This window comes from Crassostrea angulata, chromosome 4 (assembly GCF_025612915.1).
Source record: "Crassostrea angulata isolate pt1a10 chromosome 4, ASM2561291v2, whole genome shotgun sequence".
NCBI classification, from domain to species: Eukaryota; Metazoa; Mollusca; class Bivalvia; order Ostreida; family Ostreidae; genus Magallana; species Magallana angulata.
Genome location: NC_069114.1, coordinates 48,170,194 through 48,187,947, shown reverse-complemented (window position 1 = coordinate 48,187,947; position 17,754 = coordinate 48,170,194). Strand labels below are relative to the sequence as shown.

General features: G+C 32.3%; 2 protein-coding genes and 1 long non-coding RNA gene across 3 annotated transcripts; all 3 read right to left on the bottom strand.

Annotated features, from left to right (window-relative positions):
- Positions 1 to 263: 263 nt before the first annotated feature.
- Positions 264 to 3,266, bottom strand: LOC128181844 (neuronal acetylcholine receptor subunit alpha-6-like). The gene is made up of 2 exons (XM_052850387.1): positions 2,772 to 3,266; positions 264 to 2,521 (listed from the first exon to the last, which is right to left on the bottom strand). The coding sequence occupies exons 1-2, from the start codon at positions 3,084 to 3,086 to the stop codon at positions 1,607 to 1,609; spliced, it is 1,230 nt and encodes a 409-aa protein (XP_052706347.1). The 5' UTR covers positions 3,087 to 3,266; the 3' UTR covers positions 264 to 1,606.
- Positions 3,267 to 8,050: 4,784 nt separating this feature from the next.
- Positions 8,051 to 11,180, bottom strand: LOC128181847 (uncharacterized). The gene is made up of 3 exons (XR_008243370.1): positions 10,808 to 11,180; positions 9,553 to 9,838; positions 8,051 to 8,842 (listed from the first exon to the last, which is right to left on the bottom strand). It is a non-coding gene; the product is annotated as an uncharacterized LOC128181847 (long non-coding RNA).
- A 3,280-nt stretch (positions 11,181 to 14,460) lies between these two features.
- LOC128181845 (neuronal acetylcholine receptor subunit alpha-6-like) lies at positions 14,461 to 16,240 on the bottom strand. Its single transcript, XM_052850388.1, has 2 exons — positions 15,882 to 16,240; positions 14,461 to 15,357 (listed from the first exon to the last, which is right to left on the bottom strand). Exons 1-2 carry the CDS (start codon positions 16,191 to 16,193, stop codon positions 14,461 to 14,463), a joined length of 1,209 nt encoding a protein of 402 aa, XP_052706348.1. The 5' UTR covers positions 16,194 to 16,240.
- Positions 16,241 to 17,754: the final 1,514 nt, after the last annotated feature.

The window sequence follows — 17,754 nt, the reverse complement described above, 5'->3', positions numbered from 1 at the left end:
ACTAATGAGTCTTACTTACAATGAATAGCGGGGATAATAAAAGGTTGTATATAGTTTCAAACTTCTTTATATATATATATATATATATATATATATATATATATATATATATATATATATATATATATATATATATATATATATATATATATATATATATATATATATATATATATATATATATATATATACACACACAATCAAATTCACTGGAATTACTCGATATTATTAGAGTCTGAATATTAATATAACCGAATGCCTTGTAAAACTTAAGTAAATAAACTTAATTAACTTTTAATTCTATAATATCCAAACAACTGACATTCATTTCATTAAAAATAAAATGATCGATGGTATTGGGTAAATGAAAACATGATTTGCATGACAAAAGGTTAATATTTGATAACATATCGTGTGTGAAAACACTGGATATGTCAAATACCAGCGTATCTGTAAATAATCAATATTATCGAACACCGGTTTATTTCTTGGAATCGACGATGCCGATTGTGACTTATAACGACACACACAACGGCGAGCACCTGTTCATTTTGAAACATGCCGAATGTCTAAAGATTTGCCATGAAAGCGCAAATACGTTTTCCAAATTAATTAGTGTAATAATATATCAGCGTATTGCATATTCCTCTCAATCTTCCAACCATGATTAATCTATATTTTAAGTCACCTCTAAATATTTACCATTGCACATGTACATAGAAAATGATAGATGATATCTACTAAATGATATACACTTAAACCATATACTTCAATATTAAGCGTTTTTGAATAGTTTTCATAAAAATCAAAAGTGTCTCATAAATGTCAAAAGCAATAAAAACATAGTAAAAGATTTATTTTAGGGGTATTTCAAAATAATTAAATATTTATGGTTAAATGTTATGAAATTGATTTCTATTTTACCTACGATATTTAATGAAACGTTACTATACACGGTTGCTCTGTTTTAGAAGTTTTTGTCAAGCATTAAATCATTATAAACGAAGAGAAATGAGTTGTTGACACAAGTTTAAAACAAAATCCGAATTAAACTTTTAGGGTCAGTTCGGTTGCATTACATCAAGCTTATTTGTAAAGTCCATTGAAAAAATATTATTTTAGATTGCAATATAAACACCTTTGTTTAGAAGAAATTGTATGGTTCTATGTGTTTTAAAAGTTAGTTTAAATATATTTAGCACATTTGAATGACAAGGAGAAAGCATTATAAAAATTGACATCTTATACTGTAAAAGTTTTCTGGAGTCAAACAACGCGTGGGTATTAAATACGCGGATGCGTTATTTACCACACGAATGTTCTGATTTTTTTAACATACGCGAGGGGCTATTTTACGCGGTTTTAAGCTTACCGCTTTATCTTTCGTGAATCCTTTTTTCTTTACAGGTTGCTTAGATTTTGATTTACACTTTAAATTTTGGGTGAAAATTCTCATTTCAAACTATTTTCCTAATAATTCTTGTATCTCTGCCTATGTAAAATGTTTAAGGTTCGGAAGTAATGATTTGCAAACCATGGTTTATACTCCAACGTAGGTTGTGAAAATAAACCTGTTTGGTTTGAATTTAAGTACTCGTGATCTTACCTAACCATGGGCACTATTGATTAATGTTACGAATATGGTGATAGCTAAAACTTCAAAAACCAACATTGTCCAGAAAGAAACAAAATCAATAGCAGATGAAACTGCATTCCAATTAACCACGTATTCAGTGTCTTCATCGCTTTCTTCGGTTTCGCCTTCCAGATCGGAAACTTTCCGAGATCTACCACAGCGTTGCTTGCACCGTAGAAAACGCTCGACTTTAACAATCCCTCTATAAAACCTGCCAACTTTCCTATCTGCCTTTCGGTAATGAAGTCTTAGTTGGAAAGACGATATTACAATGGTTCCTACCCCTAGAGTCATTTGAAATACGAGGTAAGAGCCAACCAGGGAAGTTTTCTCGGAATTTACAGGAAGCTGCATACTGATGATGGATAAAAACACAGCGAACGACAGGAAAACAGTCATCGCGAAAGACATTTTTTCTCCGGCGTCCGCAGGGATGACAAAAACGAGGAGATTTAAAACGCCTAGAAGAACAACAGGAAGAATCAGATTCATGACGTAGTGAAGAGGTTTTCTGCGCAAGTGCAGGATGAATGTCACTTCAGACTCGGCTTTTGAATCTGGGGATGCCAAAGCACCGGTGAACACGATGTCCCAGACCGAATTTTCTACATAGTCGTACATCTCAACCGGCAAATCGTCATCATGAAACAACGTTACGTTGACCTCCCATTTAGTGAAGCTCCAACTGTGAAAAGTTATATTGCAAATCTGTTCATCGAATGGGAAATATGTTATATCTATGTCACATTTACTTTCAAACACTTGAAAAGGTAGCCATCTAACATATCCATCCCAAGTCACTTCCAGGTAGTAGAAATCTCCACCAAGCTCCTCAAAAGTTTTAACGTCATTCTTTAATACCACGTCTGGAGTCCATATATGTTTCTGTATAAAAAAAAGAAGATTATTGTTTACAGTTATATGCACCAGATGAATTAATACTTTGTGAAACTGTAGTTTCTCCCAATCATACTAAGGATTGTAAAAACTGAAAGGATGGACGAAGACAAAGAGAAATTGATATAATAGCGACAAAACCAAAAGGACCACAAAATGATACTGGTATTCTAGAATACAATTTACAGAAAATGATGGTCTAATTTGAATTTAAAGCTACATGAAGAAGACTTAGAACCTGTTTAAAGTACATCATACTGATCCCTGTTCTTTCCTTATCCCACTGAAGAAATTCGTCCCTCCAGTAAAGGAAAAGGAAACCAGTAGTGATTAACCTTTGACCTACAACATCCACTTCGTTAATGCTGGTCAGATAATATGACGTGTGGATGAACACAGTTTTATCCTGGTCCCGCACAGGCCGGATCTCGTTAGAATAGTTCTCCAGCAGAGACTCCTGTAAACGAATGTATTCCTCAGTGGAAGTTCCATGGATAGCATGAATTACCGCTGTTCTGCAACAAAATACGAATATAGCCGCAATTCTCATCATTATCCTAAAGATTAAAATGTTAACTGTATTTCAAAATATGGTTGATTTCGATGCCAGCTTATGTATGACTTCAGTTTTTCAAGTATAATATTATCATTGAACAGTTTCTACCAAAGCGAGCCCTAAAATGATATATAAATGACATGTGGCATATTGATAAGATGAATATTTAAAGAGCTATAAAATATTTTCTCTACAACATATATTATGTTACAATTTTAAAAGCATAATCAATTTCATATTATTTATTGTAATGGTAAAACAATCTTAAAGCTAAACACCGCTCGTAAATAGGCACCATCAAACAGGTATATAATCCCTTCGATTTCATTAAACTTGATTACACACCTGAAACTCTCGTGGCCAACGTGTAGTATTCCTTTCGGGGTCTTTGGATTTTATGACTGTATTGCTTATTTTGTGTGAATATTCTGTTTGTAAATAATGCATGGACTTGTATATTTGATGTTAGTTTTCTCTTTGCTTGGAAAAAAGTGACAAATTTGCCAATTTCATCGGGACCGACTACCACGACGAGGCAAGTTGTACATCAGCACAGGTGAAACCTCTACAGCTAAATACTCTGAAGTGTTGTTTAGAGGTCTGCAGCTTATATAGGGGTTGTGAGGATAACAGTGATGAAAGAGATATATGGCGGACGGAGCCTGTTTACGAGCGGTGTTCAACATCAATAATTTCACCGGTCAATAAATATTTACAATTATTAAAATCAGTCAAATTTATTTACTTTAAAGATTTTAATTTCAGTTTTTTTTAAATGTGATAATTATGATTAAAATTTGGTCTGATTTACCATAAAATCCAAACTTCTGTCCATGGATGAACCGGTGTATGTCACACTGTATCATACTTTGACTTAACCAGGTTGATTAAAATGTTTACCATCTCCCAATTTAATGACGAAAAAGTATCATTCAAGATGATTCAATATATGCTGAGATTATAGCTTTTTAAATTAAGTATTCAAAATTGTATTTAATTATGGTACATCTGAAAAAAAATTCAAACCTAACGACTGAAAATCCCAAACACTGAAGCGAGAGCGGGTAAAAAATTATCGTCTTATTTTAGATGGAGGCAATTAATTTGTTATAAAATTAAGGTTTCATATTTCAAAGCATCATATACTTCTGCAAACATTTTATGACAATAAAGAAAAGCTTTTCTTTAACACCAGTGAACACCAAATGTAACACCAGTGGGAAAAGAAAAATGGAGTAGACATTTTGTTTTTACAGAAAAACAATGGATTTCAATATTTCATTTACCTTTTATTATTACCTCAGACTCTAAATTTCAATGGTTGCAGTACAGAATAAACCATTATATATTAACTACAAACAGTTTTATGTATAAAATTGGTAAAGTGGATACTAATCTATGTACCTTTTGTGAAGATGCTGAGGAAACAATATATCACTTATTATGGGAATGTCCAAGGGTACAACATTTATTAGCAGAATTTGTTAGAGTTTGCAACTCTAAAGGAATTAGAATAGTCCTTGATAATAAAACTTTTATTTTTGGTGTCTTAGATGATGTGAAGTCAAAAGCGTTCAATATTGTACTCATATTGATAAAAAAATACATATACAGAAGTAGATGCCAGAAAAACCAATTAACAGTAAATGCCCTTATGAATGATTTAAAACAGTTATATAAAGTATTCCAATTCTGTGCAAAAGAAAGAAGTGAAATGGATAAGTTCAATACAGACTGGGAAATTTGGACCCCTGTGATTAACTCACTCTAAGTGCTCTCTCTCTCTCTCTCTCTCTCTCTCTCTCTCTCTCTCTCTCTCTCTCTCTCTCTCTCTCTCTCTCTCTCTCTCTCTCTCTCTCTCTCTCTCTCTCTTTTCTCCCCCCTCTCTCTCTCTCTCTCTCAATAAAAAAGGTGCTCAATATGTATTTTTTTATCTCTCTTAGTAAACGTTCATTATATATGCATTATTGATGTAATTGTTTTCGTTGCTTTCTTAAACATACTTTGTGTCCTTGAAAATTTCTGATGTATGTACGTGATGTATGTAGAAGCAGTTGGCTTACTAATAAACACTTCATCAAAAAAAAAAAAAAAATAAAAAAAAAAGAAAAAAAAGAAAAGCTTTTCTAATAAAATTGTGATTTTTTTAATTTTGATTTTCTTATATTTGACCATAATCAAACTTCTACAAAGAATGAAATAAAATAAAATTTGTTTTTGCGAAGTTTATTAGTTCCAAATTATATAAAGTGGGTCTCTCATGATTTGCGATTGTAAATGAATATTATCCTACGAGTTGTATATTTCTATCCCCGAGCATTGTCGAGGGGATGGAAAGCACACAATGAGTTGGATTAAATCATATACTATCAGCAAATCATGAGAGATTCTTTTAATCACATGTTTTATCACGCCTTTTGTAGTAATGTGAGCCGCACAACACATTTACTTAAAGACAACAACTTTACGCATGGAAAAACATTCCTTGAAGATTACCCATTTTATTTTCAAACATTTATCAATTCTTAAAAAATATATATAAAAATGCATTAAATGCTTCATATTTACAACTCAACTCTTTTCAACTAAATTATTTTTTTACTTTTTCATTCTATGTCAATCAATCGCCTAATGTTTAATTATGACGTCGTGTTGAGCAAGAGTACCTGTCAGTGTAATATAAAATTTTTTTTACATGAGTGATATCCACAGCATATTGAGAATAACATGTGATAAAACTATTTTACGTCAGTTCATATTTGAATTTCAAAAAAAGTATGGAAGTGTTTAATTTAAAATTTGTGTCGTTTTCAAATAAAATCGAATGTTTTTATTTTAACAGATTGGGCACAGTTACCCTACTGAGGAATGATTACGCTTAACGGGAACTATTCCCCGTTTCAGTAATAAAATCATTCCCGCAAATGCGTAATTTTCACATGTTTTTCCATTCACGTCTTGTTTTCTTTAAACTGAACAATAAGTGCAAGAATATTTTTACATTTTATTATCAACAAGGACCCCTTACTATGTGTATGCTTCAAATTTTAACATTCACAACTGCGTTTAAGTGAAATCAAGTAACAAACAAAATCTATTCAGCAATTTTCTTACGGTAGCCTCTATGGATAATAATGTGAGTGGCAGGGGATGGTTTTTTTGGTCGAGGAAATGTGAGGCAAATAGTGCTCATATATGAGATTTAATTTTTCAGTGGATTCTTGAATTTGCTAAAATTGGTTTGCATGCAGGGAAAACATGGTCCCGACTCTTGAGAATTTTTCAACATTTCAGAATAAAACAAGTACAACTTACATATAGCACAATAAAGAATAGCCAGGGACGGTCTCAAAATTTTCTGAAAAATTGCCCTTTTTTCACATTTTCACGGGTCCAGAACCAAGCTGCAGTCCCGAACAACTGACATAAACTACCATAGGATTGGTAGCTTAATGTATACCCATGCAAATAGTCACCAATTGATGGGGGTCAATTACCTTCTTTTCGAGTGACATTTCGTGTTCTGAACCCACCCTATTTTTCAAGCACAAAACCGAAAGTGAAAATTTTGGCCACAGTTTCGCATTTTCATTCCATATGTTATGATAAGTGCTACCAGTTTTAAAATGTCATATATCAATGAAATTGACATAAGCTCCTCTATCCACAAAATGAATGCAATAAATATTCTAGCAATTTATACCCCTCAAATAACCAGCCAAACCCCAGGTTCTCCCTTTATTTCAAAATTTTGACGGGTCTTTCCTTCGAAACTATCCCCTGCCACCTGTGGTTATTCTGTACACATGTTAAGTCGTACATAGAATTATTCGTTCATTTTTTTTTCATTTTTTAATAAAATATGGAACAATAATTTCTTTAATCATTGTTTGGTTTTGGATTGAAGTTTCTTCTAAATAAACATAGTTTTATATCATTTTCTTATAAATTGTAGGGTACAAGATGTGTTAAAAGCATTGCTGGTACAAGCTTCCGTAGTTTTCATGGTCTTTTCGACCATTAAATTTAAATATTTAATCCAAAATAAACAACAATTTCTGCATTCATTTTTAAATTTTTTCTTGCATGGTCAAGTTGTGTCAACTCATTGAACACAAAACTCTGAAATTTTGGGGATTTTAGGCAGTTAAAGCAAACTATCAATGGATGATGTACGACCAATGCAAGAATACTCACCATTTCACGAGTTTAAAATCGTCTTATATTCGTTTGCAGCTGTGGAGGACTAAAGTTTTAGGCCACGAAGGTCAGTTGTATAAAGTACCTTTGCACCACATTGCATTTCTCATGCGCTTATTTTTACTTGAGTGGGATTTTTCATTTATTTGGCATGCATCGAGAAAATCCCGCAATTGCGGGAGTTTTTTTATTACTGAAACGGGGAATAGTTCCCGTTTAGCGTAATCATTCCTCAATGCGGTAAGTGTGCCCAACCTGTTTAAGGGGAATGTGTGGCCATTTTGTACAATTGTGGATAAAAATGTAAATATTTCTTGAACTGAATATTTTCTGCCCGAAGCTGACCAAAAATGTTGCCAAAAGAAAAATCAAAGTACTGAAAGTACTGATAGGCGGAAGCATAATTGCAAGTTGTCAATGTAATAGTGTTATAACTATTTTCTTTTTAAGAATTGGTTTGATAACAGAAAACACTATTCTAATGTGTCAATTAAGGTATATACATGTAGTAAATGTGGAGATACTCAGTTACTGCACCAGATTAGTCGGGATCATGCCTTAAATAAAGATTAGATGAGAAAAGCAATTTTAACATCAAAACATCTATTTTGTGGAGTGCATTCGTATAACAATTGATATTTATATGCAAGCTGAAATTACAGGAATACATTTTCATTTATTATGCCAATTTATTAAAAATAGTCATTTTGACATCAAAATGATGCAAGAGTATTATAGTATTAGAATTTAGTAAACTGAACTTCTGAGACTGCAGTATTTTATTCTTTACAAAAATGTTTCACCAATATACAGAAGTTACATTTGTACATCACTTGATTACAGTATTTTACACAATCAAGTAATCTGTGTGTCACTTTGCTCACCTGAGAAGCAAAAGCCATTGAGAAATCAGCTTTATAGAATAATACACAAAATATATGGACAATGTGTAGTAAAAAAAGGTAATCAATAAAGAGATTTTGAAGTTTTCTTAATATATTCTCAAGTTTAACAGTAACAGGTTGATTTCAAAGTCATTTTATATGTGGAGAATTGCAGACCTCTAAATGATCCTCAGATTGCAGTTCATACATTTTGTTGACAAATGTCTAAAACTGTATTTACTTACTGTACTGTACACCATACATATATTTAACAAGGATCAAACATATATGCAAATGTTGAGAATTACAATACATGTACAATGTAAAAGCCAAGTAATTTATGGATAACTATAGATTGATATTCAATAGTGTACAAATTATGTGTCCTTTACAATTGCTCAATGTTGTACTGTCAAATCACAGGTCTCTAGTACTGAAGACATTTGAACTTTTAACTTTTAAGTTTTTATTTTAATACTAATGGGATTTTCATGAGAAATTCCCCCCATTACAGAACATAGACTTCCAAAGAATCCTGCATGCCATAATTTTGTTTTTGGAAAGTGTGTAATCCTAGAGAGTGCCATTTGTGGTATCAACAATTTCAATTCACTAGTGTTGTCTTGCATCCATTATACCAATGACAGCTGTCCTTTTCAGCAGGATATTCTAAAATGTGTTGATGAAAATGAATAATGGATTAGATATGTTATCAAGCAATATTTCAATACAATATACTTGACCTCCAATAAAGAAAACATGGATTTGAAAATAAAATTAATCTATAAAATATTTTGAATTTATGTGTGTTTTACCTTAAATAATTTATTTTTAAAAGTATACATGTATTTTGCAAATAAAGGATGAAATATATAAGAAGATCACACAATATGAATTATCAATATTTTTAAGGTTATTTGGGTATATTACATACAAGTAATGGAAAATATAGTGATTGAACTGTAAATGAAAGTTTAATTTTTCCCCCAGATTCCTCAGTTTATAATTGCATTTAGAACAAGAATATGTACTTAATCATTAAAGATATGACAACAAGATATTGTATTTGTGAGTCAGTGCTCACTAGTGATACCCCTGCTCTGATGTGTGTACAAAAAAGCATAGTTAACATTACATGTAAGGGAAGGTGACATCAAATATTTTGAAAAATGAATCCTACCGTATGGCATGTCTTTACAAAGACTGAGTTAGAATTTCAAGCATCTGCGATTGTTGCCGAGATATCTTTGACAAAATTTGTGTTATAGACAAACAATATACCCCTCTCCTTCCTGCATGGGTATAATTAGTTCATACTTAAACAAGAAAACCACGGGGAATATTGTAATGAAATTTAGTTGTACAGTATATTTACTAACCTTGAAAATGGTGTTAAGGCCATTAAGATGAGGATTCCAGCACATATAAGAGGCCGGCCCTGCTTCCATTTAGAAGTTGCAAATGTGCAATATTTGTCCCTCTTTAAAAGTGCTGAACTGGGACGCCAACACCGCATTTACAGCATCCGTCTTTTTCTTTGTTTTGCTTGAATTTTGCTGTGCGCCCAAATTTAGCAACTCTCCCCTTCACCAGAAATGAAGAATGATGTTGGGCTCTCATTGTTTCCTCTTGTCAGTTAATGTTAATCAGTTTCTTGACATTCATCTGAAAGAACATATACATATAGAACAAATAGATATATGTTAGGTTATTACCTTTAATCATTGTCAGGTGTATAATTGAGTCTTTTTGGAATTGCAATTAATCATGAACATGGTAGATCAAAGATATACCGGTATATAGTCAAAGTTCTCATGAATTTAAAATTGTAAAAAAGGATGCAGTCATCAAAATTATCACGTAAATTATGATGTAGAGAAATTTCCATAGGAAATCTTAGTCACTTTCATTATAGAGTAATGATGACGTAATTCTGAGATACAAGTAAATACGGTAGGTAAAAGGATAAATCATGTTAATTCCTTTTAAATGTTCAATTAAATATCTTTGTAATAGCCTATCTGGAATATTTATGATATCAACCAATTAATTGCATCTTGTATGATACTTAAAGCTGTATTTGAGATATATTTTATAGAAAATCCATTTGCATTATTCATGAGTCATTTTAAAACCAAGCTGAATATTGTAATTTTTTGTAATTTAAAAAATGAATGTACCCTGTATCATACAGTGCAGTTCGTAACGTATTATAAAATCACTACATGAACTTACAAAAAGGAAACTTTATCTTCAGTTATATGCGATTCCATTGTGCTAAATTTTAAACTTTAAAGAAATCATAAAGGCCTTGCCTTGTACAGTATTCATAACTATCGACCGAAATTTCAGAATTAACGATGAATGCCTAACACAAACAATATAAATTCTTTCATAAAATTTATGTACTTATCAGAGATTTCTCTGATTCTAATCCCCGCTTTCACACTGTGACATGTTACTTCCGCACGTCACAATATACAAGCGGGGATTAGAGTCAGAAGAATTTCGAATTAAGAAAGTACCAGCTCCTCGATCAAGAAAACGTTATCACCATTATTGTAACACGAAAATTTAAAATGATGAAAGAAATGTTTATACAATGAGAAATAACACATAAGTTACCTAAATTACCTTACTATGTCGAAGATGGGCAGTCACCAGTTGTTCTCAACGTGGGTTTGTTGACAAAATTTTTACACTGCATATGCAGTATTGTCTGATATTACTACGCGAAAAATTGGTATGTTTACAAGTAATTTATATACATGGTAGCATTCTAATAATCTTTTTTAAAAAGATTTATACACACTATTGTTTTAAAAAAAAGCATTCAGTACCTGTTTCCCTATCAATTTTTCCTTTTGTACTCATAAACACGCAATTTCAAATTGAACTATTTTTTCCCTCGCAATTTCATCTACAGGCATCAGACTCCGTGCTTATCCTTTGTTTATGTCGCATACCATCGCAAGAGTTATCGTTCATTCCTGTACTATAAAAAACGTAAACTCATAGATCTACCAATTGCTATCTTTGCTAAAGGCAGTTTCAATGGATAATTAAAAACGATGAAGTAAAAAGTTTGAGACATACCACAGTTCTATTATCAAAATCGATGTTAAAACGGGGGTCGAACAGTGGGGGGGGGGGGGGGGGGTAAAGAGTTGTATGCCCTTAGTTTAAATAACATCAGATGGAGCTACCATGAAAAAGGGCAGGAATTTGACCTTTGACGTAGAAGGTCATGAAAGCAATTGCAATAGGCGCTTCCGCCTAAAAAGCAATAAAGGCGACGTTCTACATGGTTTTTAGACGGGGTCACGTGACCCCGTCTATTAGTTTACTGTCAGCCGAAGTCTCTAACCGGAAGGCACGCGTAGAACACATGAATTGAGTCTGTGCGTAAGAAAATAGTCCAGAAAGTTTTCATGCATTTCAGTTAATATATATTATAAAAACACGCATTAAATCTTTTTAAGTCCTCTGTGTATAAACCAAATTTTATTTAGAAAATAAACAAATAGTTTTAATGATCAAAATATTCTTGCTCGGGTTCAAAATTAATGTGGAATGAGTTACGTAACTGAATGCACAACGCCGTTGACGATTCAGTTGGTGTACAAGCTCATTAATCAATAGAAGAGGTTGAAGGTTGAATCGAAAGTAAAGTTCCCAAACGCAATGTGCCATTTTTGAAAAGTCGTGAATTTTATTTTGACAATCTTTCACCTGAATACTACCGAACTTCACGCGCAAGCTGAAGTTAAAATCAGGACGGATTATACAAAGATGTCTTACATATTAAATAGGTGTTTCATAGGCTTCCAGTCTACTTGCGGTATGACTGCTGTTCGTCTCTGACTGAATTTTTTGTACATAAAAAATAAAAACAAGTCTGAATTTGCCTTCGCGTTCGTTGGCTCTTTAATTAATTAAACTGGATTTAAATTTGGAACAATGGATTGTAAGCAAATTCTATATACATGTAGATTATACATTTTGGGTGACCAATACATCAAATAATATATACAATCTTATCGATTGAAGAACCAAGTTAAATGTTAATGTTCATGTTGTCCGGTTTAGTTGGAATCAGGCTTGGGGTGAATTACATTGTAAAGTAATGCATTACATTACCATTTTTCATGAATTAGGGCATTAAATTACCATTACCATTACTTCATTTTCTTGAAGTAATGCGTTGCATTACCATCACATGAGTAAATTAATGCATTACCATTACCATTACTTTGTGAAAAGTCAATAAGTTTTAAAAAAGTAATTTAAAAGCTAAATAAAGAGTTTTTGTAGATGTTTCATAAATAAAACATGCTTAAACATATTGACAGGTTCAATATTAGGTTCAAATTTAATGAGCTATAGAAGATTCCTGTTGCACTTGTATTGCTCAAAGTAAGGTTGGTCCCGTAACATTTACACGCTAATTGTGGAGTTGCCAATCTCTGTTGTCTCTGATTTTCGGAGAATGATTTTTAATGAACGGAGTGGTTGTATCGTAATTCGTGTAGGTGATGTTCCTCTTTACACAAAAAGTAGTAAGTGGCGAACGGATTAATTTTTACCAATTAATTTTGCATGAATTGCTGCAAGAAAATCGTGTCAGATAAGTCGGTCTAAAAAATCAAAATGATTTTCGGAGAATGATTTTTAATGAACGGAGTGATTGTATCGTAATTCGTGTAGGTGATGTTCGAGTTTACACAAAAAGTAGTAAGTGGCGAACGGATTTATTTTTACCAATTAATTTTGCATGAATTGCTGCAAGAAAATCGTGTCAGATAAGTCGGTCTAAAAAATCAAAATGGCGACCGTGACAAACCTTTTTATTGTTAGAGTACTTGGAATCTTATTGTAAAAAGAAATATTTCTAACGTCAGGTGCCTGTGTTTGTTATCGGTATACAAATATTAACTTTGTTTATTCAGCAGTTTGAGAGTTTTCGAGGTTTTCATAAACCTTGTAAAACGGATACCGTCTGACTTGTGGATATTCTCTTGTATCACAAAATTTAATAAATCTAATGATTTAAATTATCTTTCTTGATATAGTTGTTTTGATTTTCCCGGTTAGTAATAATTTTTAAAATTTTTCCTTGGGGTCTTATTTTACATAAAATACTGTTGTGTCAATTTTCTACAATTATGAAGGCCGGGATTGAGTAAAATTAAAATGTTGTAACTTTGCCTCAAAATAGGGTACCCTATTTTTATCTGTCGGCATGGGATCTATTTTTAAAACAAGAAAAATCCAATCTATACTTAGTACTTCTGTGTCTATGGTGACTCATTGACGTTTATTTTCTTAGGAAAAAAAATAAGTGTCGATTCAAAACAATTTGTGTTAGATGTGACATACATCACCAATTACACCAAAATTTGCCTTTTTATTTTTCTTCTTTAGTTATATAAGTATAAAATTTGGTAAATAAGTGGGGTGGAAGATGCATTATAAGAATAGGGTACCCTACTTTAAGACAAAGTTGCAAACTAAATAAGCAAGCTTAGACATAAGTTATTTAAAAATGCATCGTACAGTTCTTTTGTGCATAATCTGGATACAAAACAACATGTAGAACCTCATATTTATTCTTTATTATCGGATGGCAACAGCTTTTGTCTGTTTCGAACAGAAACATGTCAGTTCAAGAAATGATTTTATTCTTATTCTTAAGATGGCCGCACGCCCACCTTAAGCATTATATTATTCACCAATTGATATTACATGTATAAGGTTTTCAATATATGTAAAATTGCTCTAAAATCCATTTTTAGTTTTATGCTTAATATGTGTTATAATGATACCAGTAATCCGATTTTTTTTTACCTTATCCGTATACCTAAAACAATAAAAAACAAACTATTTAACATGTATTAATGATTTAAGTAATTTAATCTAATAAGGTTGATGTCATTTTCACCTGTAACACGTGCTCTTAAGGCAATCATCGCAAAATTCTAACAAATATTTATTTTCAAAATGCTTCAAATTTTCTAGACAAACTTTTGAAAATTTTCGCTGCAAAAATATCCAAGTTACTTAAATAGTTTTAAATCAAAGTTTAACCAAACATAATGCTGTTTATTCCAGAAGGTAAAAAAACATCAAATTCCTGTATTACAAAAAAAATTGTTTAAAAACAAGTACATGTATATTTTAAGTTTTATTTTAACCAATATTCTCATTGGCATGCATTATGCGAGTTTAACTTTTTCTATATAATAATTCTAATATAATAGCACTAAAAGCATTAATTACTGTAAAATTTATACTGAACTTTCCTGTATTTTCACCATAATAATGGTAAAAACTAAAATTTCAAAAATTAGCATTATCCAAAAAGAAACAAAGTCAATTGCAGACGAAACATCATTCCAGTCTATTCTGTCGAGATAGTTTTCGCTTTCTCGACCTTTGTGTTTCGAGCATTTCGAGGAACAATTTGTGCATCGTAGAAACCGTTCAAACCGGATGATTTCCCTATAAAACATCCCAACTTTCCGTTCCGACTTCCTATGATGAACACGAACTTGGAAAGACGAAATGATTATTATCACTACCCCCTTTGTCATTTGGATTATGATATAAACGCCCAGTATGGGAATTTTCTCGGAATTTGTCGGAAGATGTGCACCGATGATGGATAAAAATACAACGAAGGAGAGGAATACGGTCATTGCGAAAGACATTTTTTCTCCAGCGTCGGCGGGGATTACAAAAACCATCAGACTTATAACTCCTTGCAGTGCCATAGGTACAATCAGATTGTTGATATAGTATAGAGGTTTTCTGCGCAACCAAAACGAGAAGGTCACTTCAGATTCCGCACTGGAATCGGGAGATGCATACGCATTGGTTGAAACGATATCCCAGACTGAATTTTTGACATAACTGTAATAATCTACTGGTGTGATGTCATTTTCGAATAGGGTAACGTTCACCTCTTGTTTGATAAAACTCCAACTGTGGATAACGATGTCGCAGAACTGGTCATCATATGGAAAATAGGTAATATCTACATCGCATTTACTCTCAAACACTTGAAAAGGCAGCCATCTAACATATCCATCAGAGGTCACTTTCAAGTAGTAGAAATCTCCGCCAAGTTGCTCGATCTTTTTAACACCATTCTTTAACACCAAATCTGGTGTCCAAATGTCTTTCTGTTTATCAAAATCAAATTATATTAAAAGCAAATTGCTTTACTTAATGATATTTTTTCACTGCGTCTAGTATTGACACATTATGTCATAAATAGTCATAAATATCCAGATGACTTTGTTTAGTCAATGACTGTGGTTTCATTTATATTCGTGGATATTTTCTGGCATTTATATATTTTTTTAAAAATCACCATTTGAAAACATTTTACTGTTTGGTTAGTGATTCTTTTGACAGAATGTATAATTTGATAATACAACTTAATTAACATTAAATAATTTTGTGGATCAACTCATCAAAAAATCTTTGAAATTGATGTTTAACGATTACTGTATAGATAAATATTCGCCCCCGTTTTATTTTTGTCCCTTTCGACTTGGTTGTCAGCAGGAAAATTTAAGACTGTGCGAATTCAATGTCTCAAATTATCTCTCTTTAAACACAACTGTGTGGGCGAATATTACACGGGGCAAAAATAACCCCGATACAGCATTGAAGAACCCAAAATATTGAAATTGATAATCACCTGTTTAAAGTGAAGTGTTTGGATACCGGTACTGTTGAGGTCCCAACGAAGAAACTCGTCCAACCACGTGACCTCCAGGACGGTCGAAGTGACCAGTCGCTGGCCCACGGCATCCACCTCGTCAATACCGCTCAGGTAGAGCGCCGTGTTGACGAGGACAGGTCTGTTTTGGTCCAGAACAGGACGGACGCTGGTAGAGTAGTTGACCATTAGGGACTTTTGGAGACGTTTATATTCCTCAGTAGAAGCTCCATTGACTATGTGTATTAACGCTGTGCAACCAAAAAGGACCAAAGCTGCCTCAAATGACATTCTCTCTATGTATATATGCAATCGACAAGAAAAAACTCTTCCTTCGATGACACTATTGTATCTAAAACAAATAAATCTTTGCTTGTTGGTTTTTTTTGCATGGACACCGGTAGTTTTAACAGAGTACATTTAATGTATGATGGTAGCAGAAATAAAAAAAGATTTATTCCCCAAAGAAAAATCATATTTCCCGAAGGCATTGAATCATATTTCCCAAATATTCATGCAGTAAATGTTCTATTATACCGAACAACATAAGATTATACAAAATACGTCGATTTTTAATATTCTTTCGACTTTTCGAGAGCAATAACGTCATGATTGTTTCATTTTCTGTATTATTGCCTCTTTCATAAATTCGAATCATATATATATATATATTAGACTAATCAGGTGACGCGTTTTAGAGAATATTCATATTGAAGTATAATAAGTATAATAGTTATATAGTTAGTAACATCAGAGTAATGTTTTATATGACCTGTATTTTGTTCGTGCAATATTTTGTGTATGTGGTGTTTATTTTTATACTGGTGTCATACTGATTGTACAATTGAAATTGTAAATCAGCTGTCGTGACTAGCTATTTTATAATTCAATGCTAAACAATTATTTTTCATAAAAAAATATATTAATTGTATCATTTTAAGAGCTATTTATTGCTGCCTTGCAAATATTCATGGCTATATAGCGGCGATACAAAATTATCATAAAAACTGACATCAGTATGAAAATTAATTATAAACAGTGAATGCTTGTTTTTGGATGTCGTCGGTCCTATGACACCCCAAACGGTGCAGACATATTATCATACCGCGTTAACGCGTGGTATTCAATTGTCTGCACCGCTTGGGGTGTCATAAGACCGACGACATCCAAAAGTAAGCATTCAATGCTTAAATTTACTTTTTATCATAAAAAGGGAGTCGGTAAGATAGAATCGTTACCTTTTTGCAGTTGACCTAATATGGTTTTATACATGGTCAATAAATTTCACATGGAATTTGTACTGACATGTATAAACCATATTAGGTAAACTACAAACCATGTAACTAATAATACTCTGTCCCAAGATATCCTAGAAGATATCTTGGAAATTTTCCTTTTCATAGTTTTCAATTGCACTTCTTTCACAGGTATGTGTATTTCTATTAAAAATCGGCGAAATGTGCCGCATAAATATCTTGGGACAGACTATAAACATGTGACAAAAGAATATTCAATAGATATTGGAATGGAAACGAACAGTACATTACATCAATTTAAAATCTACAATAGTGGTCACTCGGTTTGTAATCAATATCTCGGATCTGTTACAGACATCTCCAGTTGATCCGATTTAGTAATTGGCTTCATAAATGGTATTATACAGTAACATGTTTTTTCATTCCGACTTTCCTCTGTACAAAAATCATGCAGTTTCGTTGTTAAACCGATAAAAAGCTGATGATAATAGTTGAATTCAGTTGTAATAAATCATTACGTACCTTGACTTTTTGGTTCGGTGACAAAATATCAAGTTTGTTTCACCAACGAGGCTGTTCTGTGTATAAAAGTCAAA

Bases quoted from the DNA above. Each gene is read 5' to 3' on its own strand.
- LOC128181844 (XM_052850387.1), bottom strand. From the start codon at position 3,086: ATGATGAGAATTGCGGCTATATTCGTATTTTGTTGCAGAACAGCGGTA. The intron at 2,522-2,771 runs GTTCTAAGTCTT...TTTTTTATACAG, and splicing joins GTATGATGTACTTTAAACAG to AAACATATATGGACTCCAGA.
- LOC128181845 (XM_052850388.1), bottom strand. From the start codon at position 16,193: ATGTCATTTGAGGCAGCTTTGGTCCTTTTTGGTTGCACAGCGTTAATA. The intron at 15,358-15,881 runs GTGATTATCAAT...TTTGATAAACAG, and splicing joins AAACACTTCACTTTAAACAG to AAAGACATTTGGACACCAGA.